The sequence below is a fragment of the Cotesia glomerata genome, linkage group LG1 (assembly GCF_020080835.1).
Source record: "Cotesia glomerata isolate CgM1 linkage group LG1, MPM_Cglom_v2.3, whole genome shotgun sequence".
Lineage (NCBI taxonomy): Eukaryota > Metazoa > Arthropoda > Insecta > Hymenoptera > Braconidae > Cotesia > Cotesia glomerata.
Window position 1 is genome coordinate 37,316,587 of NC_058158.1, and position 19,442 is coordinate 37,336,028.

The 19,442-nt window shown below is 29.3% G+C and overlaps 2 protein-coding genes across 8 annotated transcripts; one reads left to right on the forward strand and one right to left on the reverse strand.

The window, feature by feature from the left end:
- Positions 1–1,201: 1,201 nt before the first annotated feature.
- Positions 1,202–14,683, reverse strand: LOC123263363 (protein bark beetle). 2 transcript variants are annotated; one of them, XM_044726059.1, is made up of 7 exons: positions 13,251–14,682; positions 10,386–10,915; positions 10,134–10,303; positions 3,776–10,052; positions 3,573–3,698; positions 3,405–3,431; positions 1,203–3,280 (listed from the first exon to the last, which is right to left on the reverse strand). In XM_044726059.1, the coding sequence occupies exons 1-7, from the start codon at positions 13,608–13,610 to the stop codon at positions 1,705–1,707; spliced, it is 9,066 nt and encodes a 3,021-aa protein (XP_044581994.1). In that variant the 5' UTR covers positions 13,611–14,682; the 3' UTR covers positions 1,203–1,704. The 2 variants fall into 2 exon arrangements, with proteins under 2 accessions (XP_044582003.1, XP_044581994.1); XM_044726068.1 differs by lacking the exon at positions 3,405–3,431 and having other exon boundaries at positions 1,202–3,280; positions 13,251–14,683.
- A 581-nt stretch (positions 14,684–15,264) lies between these two features.
- Positions 15,265–19,201, forward strand: LOC123263386 (spermine synthase). 6 transcript variants are annotated; one of them, XM_044726154.1, is made up of 9 exons: positions 15,265–15,395; positions 15,553–15,566; positions 15,920–16,217; positions 17,302–17,413; positions 18,016–18,138; positions 18,212–18,366; positions 18,431–18,520; positions 18,594–18,782; positions 18,855–19,199. In XM_044726154.1, exons 3-9 carry the CDS (start codon positions 15,936–15,938, stop codon positions 18,999–19,001), a joined length of 1,098 nt encoding a protein of 365 aa, XP_044582089.1. In that variant the 5' UTR covers positions 15,265–15,395; positions 15,553–15,566; positions 15,920–15,935; the 3' UTR covers positions 19,002–19,199. The 6 variants fall into 6 exon arrangements, with proteins under 6 accessions (XP_044582089.1, XP_044582063.1, XP_044582072.1 ...); XM_044726128.1 differs by lacking the exon at positions 17,302–17,413 and adding an exon at positions 16,387–16,498 and having other exon boundaries at positions 15,266–15,566; positions 18,855–19,201; XM_044726137.1 differs by having other exon boundaries at positions 15,267–15,566; positions 15,927–16,217.
- Positions 19,202–19,442: the final 241 nt, after the last annotated feature.

Sequence of the window (19,442 nt, forward strand, 5' to 3'; positions counted from 1 at the left end):
ATGTACATATAGTAGAACTATATACTTATTTTCAATGCACTAGACATTGCCATTTGTTATATTATTATTTTAATGATTTATAACTAAATTTTATACTATAGTTATAATTATTTGCATCTTATTAATGAATGGCAATTGCCAAAGTAAGTGCTGATTATACAAGTAAGTAGCACTAAATAATAAAAATAACAATACACCGTGATTAATTAATTATAATATATATATTATATTATATTTTACAAATATTTTTGAGGATAAATTATATATTTAATTATTATTTTCGTACTGTGAATATCTCGAAAGAGAAAAAAAATTTTGGTGCAATATAAAGACGATATATAAATATATATATACTTACTTTTAAAATTAAATATATATTTAATTGTGCAATATTCATAGATTTTATTATAAATTTAAATTTTGTTTCTTCTTTTTGCAATCACTTGTTTAAAATTTAAATTGCTTGTGCTCTTTTTATAATTTTAATTTTAAACGAGTACTATGTAAATTACATGTGATGTTAACAAATGCTCAAAAGAACAACGTACCGATTAATTTCTTTTTTTTAATTCTTTAATAATTAAGATACATTATTAATAGTTCAAAACTTATTATTATCGATCAAATATATAATATTTATATAAAATCAATTGAATACATTTATTATGTAATCATGACAAAAATTTAATATATTCTGTATAAGATTTATAAAATTAGTTTAATTTTATTGAATTTTAAAAAATAATATATTAAGTGTTATTATAATGCAATAATACTTGATGTTAAATAAAAAAAATTTCAAAATAAAACAATATAAAAAGACAATTTTTGAATAATAATTTTATTATTTATTGCACTTAATCTAAATTTATATCAATATATGTTCTACCAACTATAACAATAAGTACAATTTCTTCTTTGTTTATTACTTTTATTTTTATTATAATGGACCTTAAATAATTAAAAAATAAAAAGGATATATAAATGTAAAATATCATTATACAATTCTTATAATTATAAAAATGTTTTATATAAAAAACATTGGAGCGTTTTACTTAATATTAATTTGTTCTTTTGTGATAAAATTGGACGGATTCAATTATCTATGATAAAGCTTATATTATTACAGTCTCTATAATATAACGTAGATTATATATAATATATAAATAAAAAAAATTTTTCTATAAAATCACGAAAAATTAATTTTTAATGAAACTTGATTATACTCATACATTATAATACGAGTTTATATATCTATAACTATATATATCACAACTCATTATCTAAATTTTAATTAATCTAAACATTTGTTCTCATTTGGCAGTGTATTCGTTCATTCAATCATTCACACATTTATTTAATTTTTTACATTAATTAGTTAATTAAATATATAAAATACGAAGACATTATAAATAAAACGAATTCGATAATACTATCATTAACATTTTTTTTATCTTTTTTAAAGAGATAACCGCAATTGCTTATAAATATCGATAGAGTAAAAAATATTACACAATAATCTATAGATATGCACACGTAAAAATAAAAAAAAAAAAAAGTACACTTGTCGATGTATAAGTGTATATATTAATAGTGATATTGATGGGAGTAATGAAGATATGGAATGAAAAATGCAGCAATTTAAAAGATTAACTTTTAAATAATTATAAATTTATCTAAAATTTGTACTTGATGATAGACTTTTCACATGGCCGTTTCAAGCGGTTGACTTTTACTTCTCGATTCAGCAGACAATTGTGAGAGTTCTGTTGGGTCATTAGTTGGAAGAAAATCATCAAAATTAGTTTCCAAAAGCGCCTCGCTCTTTGATCGCAACGGTTTATCTTCACCGCTATCAAGATTTGTCTCAAGTAACGTACCGCTTGCCGGTCGTTGATTGTAATAATACGTTTGAGGTGGTATTACCGGTGAAAAATATACTGGAACAGGCTCGGAAATGGGTGTTGTTGGTGAATCACCGCTATTACCATAATCCAATCCTTCTTGGCTGCCGTATCGTTTAAACTCTGTTGGTGAAGTATATACCGGAGTTGCTAATTCGATATCACGCTTAAGTTCACTTATCGAGTCAGTTGTAGCTAAGCTTGTATTTAACGGTAATGTTGAAGTTGTATTACTATGATGATACGGATGATGATGATGATGATGATGATGAAGATGGTCAGGTGGGGGCGGTGGAGTTATTGTTATATTATTGTCATCATTATTATCAGGTGTAATATCGGTATTAGCCATTGATGGCCAATTACTCGTTGACTGTGATGTAAATGTTGAATGGTTACGAAAACCATCGTTACGATAAGCCAAATCAAATACTGGATTATCAACGTGAGTGTGAGTTTTCAAATTTTGATATTTGTCAACAGATGTTTCCTTAAAATCACTTGTACTCGGTGAATAACGTGGATTGTGAGCTTCATAGACATCATAGCTGTGATTGTCTTCAATCGATGAATTTAATTGTGATTTATCCATTGAATCAATACTTCCACCGCTCATCATTTTTTTATAATCTAGCGAACGTGATGTCAGTGTATCAGTTGATTTGGTAGCGATTGGTTTTCTTCTGTAAGCTAATTCAGTAAAACCAGAGGTAGATCCTACTGATCTCAATGAATGTAATGATTGACGAATAGAATTACGTCTTTCAAGTCTTTCGACTTTACGTTTTTTAGACTTTGATACCCAAAATCCGATAGCAAAAGCCAGTAGAGCGAGAGCTGCACCAAATGCACCGAGAACACTTATCGCAACAACGTCTTTTCTCCAAGACAGTGGATCTATGTAAACCCGGGGATCTATTTCGCAGATAAATGGACTTGGTTGACTGCAGTGGTCGATTTCAATGGTCTGATATGTAAATGTTGTACACTGATCTACTTTCTCCAACTGTTGGATCCATACCCGATCGGAGTACTCGAATCGTTCTTGTTGTCGGCGTAAAAATTTCCACAGCTCCAAATATTGCCCCATTATAAACGGCATTGACGCATTTGCTATTCGACAAAATTCTCGAGCACTGTAAAAGTCCATCGGAGCACCAATATATATGTAACAAGTATCACCAACAAGATCCCACCCTGGAGGACATTTTCCACTTAGTACAGATTTATTACTTGTATGGTAAGGGTTGTATTTGACAACAAGCAGTTCTGGCGAATCGCTGCGGTCTCTTATCCTTCCGGCAACGGCTATTGATTCATTATAGCCCCACCAATTGAATTTGGCATCAATATGAGATCTCATCATTTCCAAATGACTAAAAAAATTTTTAAAATACCCAATTTTAATAGATATATACATAAATATATAAAATAGAATGAAAAAAAAAAAATATTTTCAAGCTTGTAAAAATATGTTCTTAAATAACAAATTTTACTCACTTATCAAACGATTTCATGTTGATTACTCTGTTTATATAGTCATGCACATGCGATATATGAAATAAAAAATAAAATCAAATTATATTTATTCTAGTTACTTAAAAAAAAAAAAAAAAATATAATTACTAAAGCTGCCTAAAATTTAATTAAAAAAAAAAAAAAACTTACGTTGATCTGTTGACAGTTTGCATTTCATAATCATTGTCAGGATTGAAGAAAACATTATCTACGTACTGTTGTCCAGGTGTTCCAGCAACAACTGTACTTCGTCCATTTCTATCAATCGCATAATTTCTAAACAAAACAAAAAAAAAAATATAAAATAATTAATATTATAAAATAAAAATTAAAAAGGTATCAACAAAACTTACTTGTAAAAACCATTATGAGTTGTACTTTGATAAATAGGAAGTCGTACACGTTCAAATCCAGATATTTCCAACAAATGAAGACCAAGATTAGCATGTAAATAATTGTACGACATATTGCTGACAACTTGTTTAAGTATTATATTTTTGTCGTAGGGCGCATAATTTTTCATAAAGTAATTTCGGTATATCGTAATCTCTTGATAAGGACTACTCTGACGGCCTTCAACATACAGCGCTGGTTTATTTAAATTTTCAGAAAATAAATTGTTGTGTATCCACCCTTTGAGTGATGTCGCTGATCCACGTGAATCGGAACGAATAAATAAACCGCCACCATTGTTATTTCTAATTAAATTATTTCTAAAGTAGAGTGATTGAGTATTTTGTACATCAAGTACTACAGCAGCATTACAAGTTGTGAAATTACCATAAAATTTATAACAATTATTTATAAATTGATTGCGCTCGAGTGTCATTATTGCGTTAACTTCACCGGCGCTTGCGTATTTAACAGCTCCTTCTTTACAATTAGATATAACCGAGTATGATATATTATGCTGAACATCACGATTAAATCCAATCGCTGAAATTGGAAGTGTTACTATTTCAGCAATAAAACCATGAACACCGCTGGCACCATTTGCCAATAATTTAATACTTAAACTTGGTCCTTGAGTTGTAAATAATTTTTTATCATTTTTACTGTTGTATTCAATATTAGTTATTAGTCGAGCAGTAGTATTCCATGATATATCACCGTCATAGAGAGTTATTGCATCCGGACGTCCTGGTTGTTGTTTACCAGTTGAATTGTAAAGATTAAATTGAAGTAAACGAAAACCAAATGGCTTAGCTCTGTATGCACTCTTGAATATTTTAACACAATTAACGGGATAATTATCATATTTATAATAAATAATAACTCTTTCTTCTATTTCTATTTCTTTCATAGTATCACACATGTCAATTATACTAAATAAATTATAAGGAATATTAATATTATCTTTTAATGGTGTAAATGAACTTTCTTCAGCTTCTCTTCCTTCACCGGTAAGTGATGCTACGTTTATTCCATTACCCAGACAATTATTAATAATATTAAATAATAATTCAACAGTATAACTTGGTGATACAATATTAATACCATGATAAGCGCTTTCTTCAATAGTAACATGAGATATTATAGGACTTTTCATAATTGCTTGAATAGCTGGTGATTTTTCATTGTGAAGTATACCTGCTCCTGTAATATTTATATACTTTAATATTGATTCAACTCGTCTAACAGTCTCATGAGTTTCAATATCGTGAAAACGATGTTCATAGAGATAATTTTCAAATTCACTGTTTGCTACTCGAATCCCGCCCCAATAATCTTCATACACTGGATCGAGATTCCGTTTACCGCAATTTATAAATACAAAATCCCCGTCCCAAGGACAATTGTACTTTTGTCCAAATAATTGTCCATTTAACCGTATTTTACAATCCTCAAGACGTTCTTCATTACCGAAACACTGAATTGGCTCTGGCCATGACCAAATACGCGTCAAAGATCCTGGATGGAATTCATATCGACGATCGTGTGAGACATAAGTATTCAAAGGATCGTAACCCAATTGACGACACGCAACCTGAGCATTTCTTTCGGTAAATCTTGAATCACACAATGGTATCCACTGTAAAGTTGTAATATTAAAGTATTCAATAAACCCTTCATTAGTAGAACTCGAACATTTTCTATCTTTACACAAACGTATTGTCATTGGTACATTACTATTATCACTAATTTTCGATCTTTTTACAATATTTGAATTTATTGATTCATCATTATTTTCGTAAACTTTTTTTCTTTTGATTGGCCTCATTACTATTTCATGTTCCTTAACTCCTACGGCGTTTAACGTTCCAAGTACAAGAATACCAACATTTGGAGCAAATTCCATTACTACACCCGGATAAATATTAACAACAGCCTGTGGCATTATTGTTATATCTGATTTAATTACATAAGGCTCGGATCTTGCATAGAGTTCAATATTGTCAGTAATACGACCACCGAGATTGTCGACATTTATTGTTTGTTTCATTTCCCAAGAAACTGAAATTGATGAATCAAATGAATCACTCGTTAAATAAGGCTTAAAATTGGCAATTGCATGATTATTCCAATCATCAAAATCAAATATCATTGATTTTATTTTAGTGTCATTGGTTGTACCCCACCAATTTTCACTTACATCTATTTTATTATTTATTTTAGCTGTTCTGATGCCAGCCAACAATTCATAATCCATGTAATTATCACCAAATAAGTTTCTATTTATTTTAACTTTTTGAATTCCATTAAATCCAACAACAAAGCTTGGTAAATTATTTTCACTGTTGTTGTTATTATTATTATTATTATTATTATTATTATATTTTATTGTGTTATAATAAAAGTTTGCTGGAATTTCACCTAAAATTTCGGATTGACTGTCTATGTTAAATTCAACCATACAGGTACAGTTATTTTTTTCAATACGATTGTGATTAATTTTTATTTTCTTCTCCATTCCACGTATTGATATTAAACCATTTTTACAATTATTATTGTCAAATATATTACGAGTTATATTTAAAGTTGAGTAATGACCGTCAATAATAAAAGCAAACATATTATTATTTTGCCAAGTATTATTTGAAAAATACAAAGAGTGGGTAAAATTTTCATTGTACTGCCATACATACGGCAAAGAAATATCTAATCCACCGTTTTTATTTCTTTCTATTGTATTGTCACGCATTACCCAGTGAAATAAATTATTTGAATTTCTCATATCACGGCTAAACTGTACAATACCACGACCATTATCAGTTATTAATGTATTATTAATGTGAATTGTAATTTCGGAAATATTTGACGTTAAAACATTCCATAACGGTGAATGTACATAGATAGCTTCATCTTGATTATGAGATATCTCACAATTAACTAAACGTATTGATTCATTAGCCTTTCTTAAATAATGATCACCTAATTCATCAAGATAACGATTATAGTACGAGGCAACTAATCCTCGTTTGTTACCTTTTATTTTAGTTCTTGATATAGATAGAGTTGGTACTGGCCCTTTAATAATACGATTAGGTATATCTTGAATAGGACGTGGTACTGTTGTTACAACGAATACTGCACCGCCTAATGCATTTGTTCCACTTATATATTCAAGAATAACAGTAAATGAACTAGAAGATACAGGAAATAATGATAAATCTCTTTTTACATTCCAAATATTATTACTTTTTGGATTGATATGCTGTGAATCGTGTAATAATATCTGTTCTGTGCTCCGATTTTCAATTGGATTAAGTAATTGTATACCGATAACATAACGGGCTTCACATCTTATGTTAATTAAATGTCGAACATTTTCACCTGTTCTCTTACCAGTAACAATGTATTTTATTTCACCAGTTAAAATATCAATATTTTCAGTTCTTTCGGGTATTATTATTGGCTGATATGGATTGTCAATGGTAGATGAACCAAAGTATTGCATAAACCATCCGGCAAATTCTCTCTGTTTAACAGCAGAAACTACAGGATTGTGTTTAATACCAGCGATTTTATTATTTTCAATAATACAGTTTGAAATTTTTAAACCAAGCTGTTTAAAACTTATACCACTTCCTCTGTTATCTGTAAAGTAACTATTTTTAACAGTATTTTCCGCAGAAGCTGAAAATATATCTGAATAAATAATTCCAAGACCGTCTTGAAGATTATTTGAAACTTTAATGCCCTCTAAAGAGTGACGAGCAAAATCTATTTGCAAAGCTGGTTTTAATGAATTTGTTGTATAGTCTAATAATCCAGCACGTTCTATTGTTATAAATTGTAAATCACTTCGATCAGCCAGTGGACCAAGACGTACACCAGCCCAAGCAGCTTCTGTACATTTAATACCTACGTCATTTTCATGAGTACACGAGTACTCAAAATCATCAAATAATTCAGCTTTACATTTAGAAATATCAATATCGTCATCAGTACACTGTACATTACTCATTATTATTTCTTCATTTGTTCCAGCGTCTGGTATATTTGATCTTTCAAAATTCCAATCATCTGGATCAAGAGTAAATCCCAATTGATGACAAACAAGTGCAGCATCTCTAATAGTCCACCCATAATTACAAACAGTACCCCATTTTTTATCAATACGAACTTGGAGTCTTCCTTCTCGATTTGTTCGACCTCCCAACAGTCTAACTGGTATTCCACCCGTTGTATCATCATCAGGCGGTAAAGTCATCATTGTTACAATCTCATCGTCCATAATAGTCACCCCATTACCATCATTATTATTATCGGTAATTGTATCATTACTTTCATCGGACAATAGCATAGATATTTCTTCTTTGAGTGTCATCATAATATTACTAGGACCTTTACCTTGAGCTTCAAGTTTACCAGCTACCATCATTCCAACAGCTGGTGGAAATTTTAATGTAACTCCTGGCTTAAGTACTAATTTACCACCAGGTCTTACATTTATATCACGTTCAACGATATATTCACCAGCTGATAGTATTTCTAAGCCGTCAACTTCACCACCAACAAGATTTGTACTTGGATGAACAAATTTAGGTATAAATGTTGGTCGTGATATTATTGTATTTGTTGCTGGATTAGTGCTGTGAAGTAAATAAGGTAAATATTCTATTTTAGCTAAATTGTATCTATCTTTTCTATCAAAAAGTCTTTCTTGTATTTTTTCTTCATCTATATCACTCAACCAATTGTATGTACAATTAATATTTTTACTTTGGTCCTCTAAATGCGATCCAATTTCATATTGAGAGTATAAATTATTTAAAATATTACGGTAAACATCAACATTTGCTGATGAAATAACTAAAACAGCAGCGACACGAGATCGTGGAACTAATTTAGATATTTGTTGTTGTTGTTGTTGTTGTTGTTGATCAAATGGCTCTTTAATTATATTATCTCTTAAATAATTTCGTGTAAATATTATTTTTTGTACATCACTGTAAGGCGATAAACCAACACTGGCTACAAATACTCCACGATTTTCATCAAAATAATTGTATTGAATAATAATGTGTGTTGGTAAAATATTGAATTCTTCAAAAAGTGGATTACGTATAAGTAATCCTCCATAATTATGATGACTAAATTGATTGTATTCAATTTTACCTTTTATATTTAATGCCGGAGATAATTTAACACCAAGTTTATTATTTTCAATAAATACATTATGCCCTATTTGAAGATACATAGTACCTTGATTGTATTTCCAACTAGATTCTATTTGTACAGCAGTATCTGAGCTACTGTTGAAACAATTACCGGTTATATTAACGTAGGATAAACCAGTTGAATTTCCAACAAGTACACCAATATCTCTATTCCGAAATATTTCCGAGTATTCAACAACTGTTGTTTGATTAAAATGCAAGTATTCTGTGGATGTGCTGTCATTTAACCAAACAGCCAGACCATATCCTTTATTTGATGAAATAGTTGTTTGGGATATATTTCGATTACCCCCTGTAACTGTTATATTTATACCAGCAGCATAATTATATGATATTCTACTGAATGTGATGTTAACATCTGGAACACCATTAAATACATGAATTCCAGCAATGTGATTATTATTAGATACCGAAGTATCGTGAACATGTAAAAGTGAACGAAGTTTTTCAGCAGCTATTCCACGTCCGTTGTTGTTTGCAATAGCACTGCTGGTAACATTTAAATCATAAAGTTTTTTGTAACCGGCAGACAGCTTAACAAATGCAATCATTTGTGTACGAGGTTGAGCATTAAATTTAAGATACAAATTATGACGAGTCGTTGTAATACTCTGTGGTAATGTACCGTTTCTAACAAAAACACGTCCCAATAATTTGTCACTGGCACTGGTGCCGTCATAAACTTCTATTATCGCGCTGTCATTTCGATCTGTTTTAATTTGTAAAAACTGCAAAGTCAATACGTGTCCTGGAAGTGTTATAATTCGTTGAGGACATTCCTTTGAATTTAAAGCATAATAATTTTGTTCCATCGACACGGTGATGGGAAAAGTTTGACTACTACCAACTGGAAGTGTACAAAGATCATGAATATCTGTTCTATCGAGTCTATCATCGGGTTTTTCGTCGTGATTTATATATTTTATACCATCGGCTCCATTATCTAATACAACACAATTGTCAATGTGTGTTAATCCCGTTGAACTATTAACGTAAATACCATACCCTGTACAGACAATACAACATCACATTTGTTAAATAAATTATTGATAAATATTTTAAATAATTATAACTTTATTAATTTTACCTCGATTGCTGCGAACAGTACAATTAGTTATAGTAATTGGAGCCTCAGGTGAAGTGATATTGATACCCGTAAAAGATGAGTAGAGTATTGAAACCCACTGCATACGAGGTGGAACGCCTACCACATGTAGAGCAGATGTCACGTTATTATCTCTCCCTGTACCCGCGTACCTAGTTTAAAAATATAGTTCAGTAATAATATTTAAAATAAAAAAAGGAAAAATTTTATGATAAAATTATTATTGAAACATACTTGATAGTAACATGTCGAAGAATTGATTTAGATTGTCGTACGTAAAAAGTATTTTCTTGAGTAAGAGGATTATCGTAAGAGGCGCCTTCAAAACGAATACCACGCCAATTATTTTTTGCTTTACTGGCTCCATCGTGAAAAGGCAAACAAGTGATTGCTAAGTCAGGATGATAATCACAAACACCAGCACCGAGCTGTCGAGATGACCAATGTTTACAATCTTGAAGAGATGATTCAGTACCCCGACACTGTGGCTCTTCGTAGAGTAACCGCGAACTAGCTGGCCATTGTCTGTCAAACCAGCCTGACCATTTTCCGCCTTGAAATCCGAGCTGACGACAGGCTATTTCGTAATCTGCTCGAGTCCAATTTCGTGAATTTGTGCAGACAGACCGCCAAGAACCCTTGTGAAATAATTGGACTCTACCCTCAAGAGGAGTTGGCCCATCCACCAGACGAATCGATCGGGACTCTGGCTGACCAGACGATGTTTCTGAGCTTGTTAAAGATATTTCAGCATCTGATTCTCCCTAAAAATATATATTAAAAACAAAGTTTATTAATTGTCATAACTCATAACTGTAGATAATTGGTTAAAACATTAATTCGTCACTCTCATTTATAATTTATAATAATAATATATAATAAAAGGTTGTTAGGTCATATGGGTTAATCTTGGTCAAGAACTTTAAATTACTCTCTAACCCGTAGATTAATTGTACGGAAATAGAAGTTACTTATACTTCTTCCTTACAATTAACAGTTAAAAAATATTAATTTATATACTTCCTCTGTTTTACAGTCTATAAATCTTATTAATCTTGTAAAACATGTTGAATGATTCATCTCATCATGAGGTAATAATTAAATTATTAATTTAAACATTAGTTATTAGTCATTAATGTTTGTTATGATTATTAAATATTTTAATATACAGAGCGAGAAGATGTGGAGTAAAATTAAAACTATATTTAGCCTTTTACTTGTTAAACTTCCTGGATATTCCCGTAAGTTTCGGGCCACTGATCTTTACGGTTGGTGTTTACACCGGAACTTAATGTTTATCATTGTCAAGATATGTTTCTTTGTATTTCAGGTAATAAAAACATTTTCTTTATTCTCTATTGAACTACTTTTTACTTATTCTTTACTTTTTATTTTCTGTTGAAAATAAATTTAATTGTTAAAATTATTGCAAAATAGCAAAATAAAATTTACATAATACATTAAAACAAGTTGGGGGAATAATTCAATGAGTAGCCCATTCCCCATTCACTGGTTTGTCGTTTGTGGTATTTCCGGCGATAGGATAATTCTCCCTACAGGTATAATTTGATACGCCAGCATACAGCTTTTTATATTTTAGATTTTTTATCATACTTAACATCCAATAATTTCATTCATATTTTAATAAATCTCAATTTTATAATTTAAAAAAAAAAAATTAAACTTCTCATTGTGTCTATCTGTTTTTATACAATAAAATAATGGTCAAATGACAAAGTAATTTTAAATGTATGTACTTATAAAAAACTAGCAAAAAGGGAATTTATTATTTGTATAGAAAATAGAATGTACATCACTTCAAGTACATGTATTTTTTTTTAGTTATTAAATATGTGGGATATACTTGCACACTCAGTAAGTACTCTAATTGTATTGTCGAGTATGCGTGTGAACGAGTGTTAAAGTAACGGCTAACATCAGTAAGTTACGGTAATTAAAGTAATAATAAGCTTTGTCTCTTCTTATACATAGGATCAATTGTATATAGTTTAAATTAGTCTAAGGTTACTCATCTTTAATCTTTCGTAATCTTTATTACATTACTGATATTTTCTTTTTTTTCTCAATGTACATTTATTTATTTTTAGCTTTAAAAATGATGCAGAAAATTTTTTTAAATCATTAAATCATCGTGAGTGAATCACAACGAGAATATTTAACTGAATCATCACTGTAATCACATTTAATATGATAAAGGGTGTTTAGTTTTTAGTATTGTCACAAACCGTATCTTTTTAACTTGGCTTTTAGCTCGTGCGTTAAGTATTTGATAAGATAAATTTATCAATTACACTATATACAGCGATATTATGGTGTCAATTGACTATAATAGTTTTTTTACCTATGTAAATCAATATACATTTTATGAAAATACGTGACCTAAAAAAAATAAAATAAAATCCTTAGATTATTCAGTTGAACTACAAAAGATTTTATCCAATTTGAAATAAAGTTAAATATATATATATATATACGGTTGTAGAGTTTTTTTCTTATAGAAAAACGAAAGTACAATTGATATATACCTGTATTCTTCCCGAGTTCCCTCGAAGTCATTGATCTTTGAAATGATAATCGTAAAAGTACGGTCATAAATTTTGTTTCATTTATTGTTCTATATTATATAAAATTTTACGACGGCAAGTATATACCCATTAAACTTTTTTTTTTTTTTTTATCGCTACAAGGTATGTAATCTTTTTTATTTTTTCTAATTTTTTAATCTATCTACTTTTTAATAACATGAATTTTCATGACTATGGAATGTCGACTACTATAACGACTCTCCTCTTCACCTTCCTACCTCTACCTTCACTATTTATACATATAACTTTGGAATTGGTATTAATACATGTATAAGTATATAGATATAAAGTTGATAGACAAAGAACATTCTCAAGTCCATTGAGTATATCCTGTATACAACGACACACACACTAAATAATAGAAGAGCGTGTGTACGATTGGTCGAGCAATGCATTTCCTCTCACTTAAAAGTCAGTTCAATACAACAAATATTTATAAACAATAATTATTGCAAGTTTATGCGTGTAATGATTAAATAATAAAGTAAATTACCTTGGCTGTTATAACGCCTCGTACAGTAACTCCAACCATAGGCGCAAACCTGATTTCGACACCAGGTTCAATAATTAGTTGTCCATCTTTTTCAACGAAAAGATCTTCTTTTAAAATATAAGGACTGGAAGATCGTTTCAGTATTCGTTCTCCACTAATAATGTGTCCACCAGGTACTTCATTGAGCTCTATTGCGACATTATTATCAGGTAAATTAGAGGGTTCCGTGTAGTAAATAGACGGGATGTCCGTTGAACCCTCTGGTTTTCCATAACTCAGACACAGTATTGTCCAAAAAAGCAACCACAACAGTTGCATTTTTATTACCAATAATTTATTCTTATTTATAATAATTAACATGATTAAACATTTAAATGAAAACACTTAGTTATTTTTAGCTCAAACACCATTTCTGGATTTATCCATGGTAAAAAACAATCAAACTTTTTACTTTTTCCAGAGAACGACGTAACATAAACATGTAGACGTTCGATTAAAAATATATATTAATGCATCACTGTACTATTGCACTTTCCATACAAATACATAGTTGTATTCGTACTCGGTGAATTAACAATTCACTTTCCAGGATTTGCTCATCCAAGACAATCAACCGATTGGATTCGCGTAGGAGTAATAACTAGTAACTGCCGATGACAAACACACTGAGAAAACATATTATATCAATTTATTATTTAAAACTCCTTAATTTTAATCACTTACTCTCGACACATTTATTACTGATGTAATTATTTTTTTTTTTGCTGATATTTAGCATACCAAGAAGAAGAAAAAATGTTGAATCAAAAAGAGTAATTATTAAATATTGTCGAAACAAAATTGTTTGTTGGGTGCGGTTTGTATACTGGTAAACTGGCAGTTACTGGCAGCACACGGTGCGACGGTGCGACGGTATGACGGAGTGACGGTGCTCGGTGTATCGTATGGTGCTACCAGGGATTACCACAGCCCGCTAGTCAGACAGACGCTCAACCACTCTTATGTGCACCTATATCAACGAAGTCTTTGTCGGTTTTGGTGACTCTTGGCTGCTTTACTCTCCAACTGCTCTGACTTTGCTTTTACTGCGTATAGTAGAGAAGAGAGAGAAGAGGTTCAATCAAGCTTACTCACCAAGTCAGTCCCATACTCCTCTTGTATTCAGCCCAATACAACTCAACCTGACTCTTCTCTCGTCCCTATTCGTAAATGTTCGTTATTTTATCGTCGTATCAATTTTCACGTGTGTGTTACTTTCCACCTTTTCAAAGTACTGTACGTATACGATTTACTGGTCACGTGATTCATACGTCACGCAGGTTATTGTGAAACAGGTGAACATAATAACAGTGATGTTAATAAAAATAATAATAATGATGATGATGACAACTCCATGGTGTTGACTTACATATTTTTGAGCATCTTTATCAGGATATTTCTTATGTTTTTATTCATACAATTCAAACCACTGCTGTAATTTTTAATTAGAAAATTCAAGACATTATAAATAATAATTTATTCTTTTAATAAAAAAAGAAAATAATGTGAGACATATTTAGAAACTTTTTTGTAAATTGGAATTGATTTAAAATGACAGATAGCATTTACTGTAATATTATCTAATGTAAGTATAACAAATTTGATTTGAAATGATTTTCTAAAAACAAGTTGATTTGTAGATGTTGACGTTATTTCCGTGACTTTTGTTTATCTATTGTATGATTGGTTGTTTCTGCTCCAATGGAAGTCATGGCGGGATTTTTAAAAGCACCAGTAACGTCGAAGAAAATGAGTCTACTTTCACAAATAATTTATTCTAAAATTATTTTAAATGACATAAAATATAAATTTAAATCATTTCTAACGAGAAAAAAAATGAAAAAATTTATAATTATATAAAAAATAATGCAAAGAGCTATAATTTAGTTTGAAACTGTTGTACTTGAAAATGTACAAGTTTCAGCGCCTCCATCCAGCAGGGCAGTTGATAAAAGCTTCCATAACCTATATAGTATATATATGTATTTACAGCTCGTTATTAGTAAATGAAAAAATAAGTGTAATACAACTGCAGCATTCGAGTTCTAGCTTAAAGCTCTTTTATTAATTCACTTTGATTGAATTAAACCAAATCAGCAAGCTAAGGTAACTGGAGTTACGCAGTATTAACAACTAGTATTATTAAATTATTATTTCATTGTTTTGCATTTATTTTGGGAATTAACAATAATACAATCGATAACAACAAAATAACTTTGGATGAGTTATTACTTTGTTGTTTATATTTAATTATACTCGATAGTTTGGAAGAAAAAGGTGAGTGTTACAAAAAAATACTCCAAATTATATATAAAAATATTAACTATTTATTTGTGTTAATTTTAAACAGTGTCAATTTATTTATTAATTGACATTTGAAAATTTATGTAGTTGATTTAATAAATATGTATATGCAATTATTGATTACGTAACTTGAGCTAGTTATTTTTTCAAATTTAAATTACGTTAATAGGATTCGTTTATATTATCTTATAAATTTTTTTATGATTATGAATAAAACTATTATTGGAAAATTTTTTGAAAATAAAAATAAATTATTAAAAAATTTAGTTAATTTAAATAACTATGAATTATTGTTAATTGTTTATTAATAATTGTTTTAATTAAAGGTTTCAGTTAATCACAATGGTGGCACACACAGTTCTTTTGGACTTTACAGTATCATCAAATGTAATTTCTGATGTTGAAAAAAGATCAAATCTCAAGTCAACAATTGTAAATGTATTGAGTGATTATTTCAATGGAATAAAACCACTAACCGAAGTAACTATCGATGGTAGCTTTATAATTCTGTACAGCGGACCAAGAGCCAGTCTCATTACTGTTAGAGGATACCCACAAGGATTAGTTACTGTCAATGTTGAGTATTACAAACAAGATGAAGATGAACCATTGTTATCTTTTGAGGTACTGATATTTATTTTTATTAAAAATTATTATAATTAAATTTAATACTTGTTAAAAAATGAAATTAGCATAGAATAGTGAAATGGGGCGAAGAAGTAGCGAGTTAATGTGTGGGTGTAGATATAAAAATAGGAAAAAAACACCGGTTTAACTGAGAGGATAATTGTAGCAATGGCGTTACTTGGAAGCTGACATTGCCTTGGCTTTGAATAGCCAACGAAGCAAACGTTTACCACCTGTAAGGCGAGGCACCATTTATGATCTCTATTTGACATTATCAGGTAGAAACAAACTACTTATCCAAAATTCGAGTTTATTATAACATTTATTGTTATGTTTATTTTGTTATTTTTGTTTATTTATTAATTATACACACACACACATAATGTTAATATTAAATAGGTTGTTCCCTTTTTTTTTTCTATAATATATTACCACGTATAATATTTTTATTTATTTTTTACAATAAATTAGATATTTAGAGGCTAGTCGGCTTGCCAGGAATGCTGAATGGGATACCCCAGCACTTTGTTATATATTTATATATATATACTCTATAAATTACATATATACATTTTTTCTTATTTTGCACAGAATATAAATTTTTTTAAATATTAATTTTTTAGTGCACAATTAAAGTACTACGTTCAGTAACTAACCAAATTAACAACTTTTTTAATTTAGTAAATTTATTTTCATCACACCACATAGTATTCCTATAATTATTTATATTGTTATTATTATTATTATTGTTGATTGATGTTATTGTTTTTTTTTTTTTTATTATTACTATTAATGTTGCATTTCACCAATTACATTTGCTTGACTGTTAATTTATAAAATATATAATAATATACATGTGAGGGGTTTTCTCATATTTGGCTTGGGTTCATTAGAAAAAAGAATATGTTTCATCATGTGTATATAATGTATTAATTATCAGAATACTGGTATAGACTATGTATAAATTAACAAAATTCGTAAATCAATAATTTTAGTCTACGTAGATGACGTAGAAAAAATTTTTTAATTAGATAGTACGTTTGTTCTGTTTATTCATTGATTCGCTTGATGGCTATGATAGTCGACCAGAAACTTGGAGACGGCAATGCAGGCAGCGGCAACAGCTACGCGATCACATACGCTTGCCCCAATAAAACGCGGTGGCCCATTTGAGAGATACTATCCTACCACCGGTGAGTTTTATTTATTATTATTTTTACGGGAAAATACCGATAATAATTATTGTCGAATAGAATCTAAAAAAACTAATACCGAATGCAATCGATAATTAATTAATTTTCCTTTCCCTCTAGCAACAAATATTAAAAATAATAACTATTCAAGGATATAATATTGATCAATCACTTACAGCTATTTTTTAATTATATTTTATTACCTGCATATCACTTTACGTGAGTGCTTTCAGCAGAATACAGCTTATAAAATTATTACACCTTTATTAATTAGTAATATTGGCTGTGCTTGAGCAAACTATTTAGAATTTATGTTATAATATTGATATAATTATAACTTATTAAATATTTTTGAATAAACAATCTCCTAAATATTGTTGTAATATTTAAAATCAATTACGTTCCTATTGCTGCATGCTACAATTACATTACTACAATTATTCAATTGTTACATTATATTGTTGTTCACTGTAAGCACGGATTTTATTTTTATTACACATCCACGTATAAATCCTTTTTATTATTGTTATAACTTTTAAATTATTTTTTCTAATTCATTTGATTAATAAAAATGTATATTTATTATAAATTTTATTTTAAAGATGAAAGACTACTAGAGTACGATATTGATAAACTGGTATTCGAAGAGAGATCGCCGTATCAAAAAGTCCAAATAGTCCATTCAAAGTCTCTTGGTAATCTGTTGGTATTGGATGAACTGCAGAGTAAGTCCAAAAATATAATACATACAATTGAAATAATAAATCAATAATAATTTACTGCTTTATTTGTTTTTAGATATGTCTGAAGCAGATATAATTTACACGGAAACTTTGATGCAAAAGGGAAAAGAATGTTACGCAGACAAAGAAATAGTAATTTTAGGCGGAGGTGATGGTGGTTTACTATGGGAATTGCTCAAAGAAAAACCTAAACACGTAATAATGCTAGAGGTAATTTGTTTTGTTTTTAATATTAACATTATCAAAAGTTTATAAAAATAAATTTAAATTTTAGATTGACGATGTAGTAATAAAAGCTTGTAGTCAGCACATGAGAAGTGTATGCGGTGATTGCCTAGACAAAAGAAAAGGCGATAACTATGAGGTAAATATATATACATATAATTTATATGTGTATGATAAACTGTATCACTTATGATTTTATTCCACTGTCTCAGATAATAATTGGTGACTGTGTGGAAGCGTTGACGCACATGGTAGAAGAAGGTCGTCAATTTGATTACGTCTTTGGGGATTTAACTGATTTACCTATCAGTCCACCTGATGGAGATGCATGGGATTTTATAAGACTTATTTTAAATAAGACAGTCAAAGTATTAAAACCTTCGGGAAAATACATGACACATGTAAATAAAAATTTAATTTTTTTACTTTTTAATAATAATACTTGAAATTTTAATAATTTATTTATATTTTAGGGTAATGGAGCATCTTGTCCTGAAGCTCTGACGATGTTTGAAGATGAATTGTCACGACTATCAGTTCCAGTGACATTTACAAAAGACCGTGCTTTTATTCCTTCATTTTTTGAGGATTGGATTTTCTATCAAGTTTCCCGTAAATGATTAATCAGATATTTCCAGTATTATATTATAAATTCAAAGCATAATTTTTTCTCAATATTATGACACACTGTAGTTAGATATATATATTTCAATTAACAATAGGACTCAATCTTACAATTATCTTTGAAAACAAATTAAAAAAAAAAATGATAAATAAATAATTTAAATAGATATGATGAAAACTTTAGAAACGCAAATACATACATAGATATAAAAATATATATTTTGAGTAAACTATCACAAATTAAAATATAATAGTCATATTATTAAATTACTCATTTATTTTTGAGAAAAAAAAAAAAAACTAAATAAGCATTGACAAAGCATTTAATCTTTAATATTATACAATATTGATTCCTTTTAAGGATTATATTTAAGCTATTTATCTTATTAATATAAAGTGAAATACAATAAAACATTTTGCTTATAATTCAATGAATT

Bases quoted from the DNA above. Each gene is read 5' to 3' on its own strand.
- LOC123263363 (XM_044726059.1), bottom strand. From the start codon at position 13,610: ATGTTAATTATTATAAATAAGAATAAATTATTGGTAATAAAAATGCAA. The intron at 3,699-3,775 runs GTAAGTTTTGTT...TGTTTTGTTTAG, and splicing joins ACTCATAATGGTTTTTACAA to AAATTATGCGATTGATAGAA. The intron at 3,281-3,404 runs GTGAGTAAAATT...AAATTTTTTTAG, and splicing joins AACATGAAATCGTTTGATAA to TCATTTGGAAATGATGAGAT.
- LOC123263386 (XM_044726154.1), top strand. From the start codon at position 15,936: ATGGTGGCACACACAGTTCTTTTGGACTTTACAGTATCATCAAATGTA. The intron at 18,139-18,211 runs GTAAGTCCAAAA...ATTTGTTTTTAG, and splicing joins GGTATTGGATGAACTGCAGA to ATATGTCTGAAGCAGATATA. The intron at 18,521-18,593 runs GTAAATATATAT...CCACTGTCTCAG, and splicing joins GAAAAGGCGATAACTATGAG to ATAATAATTGGTGACTGTGT.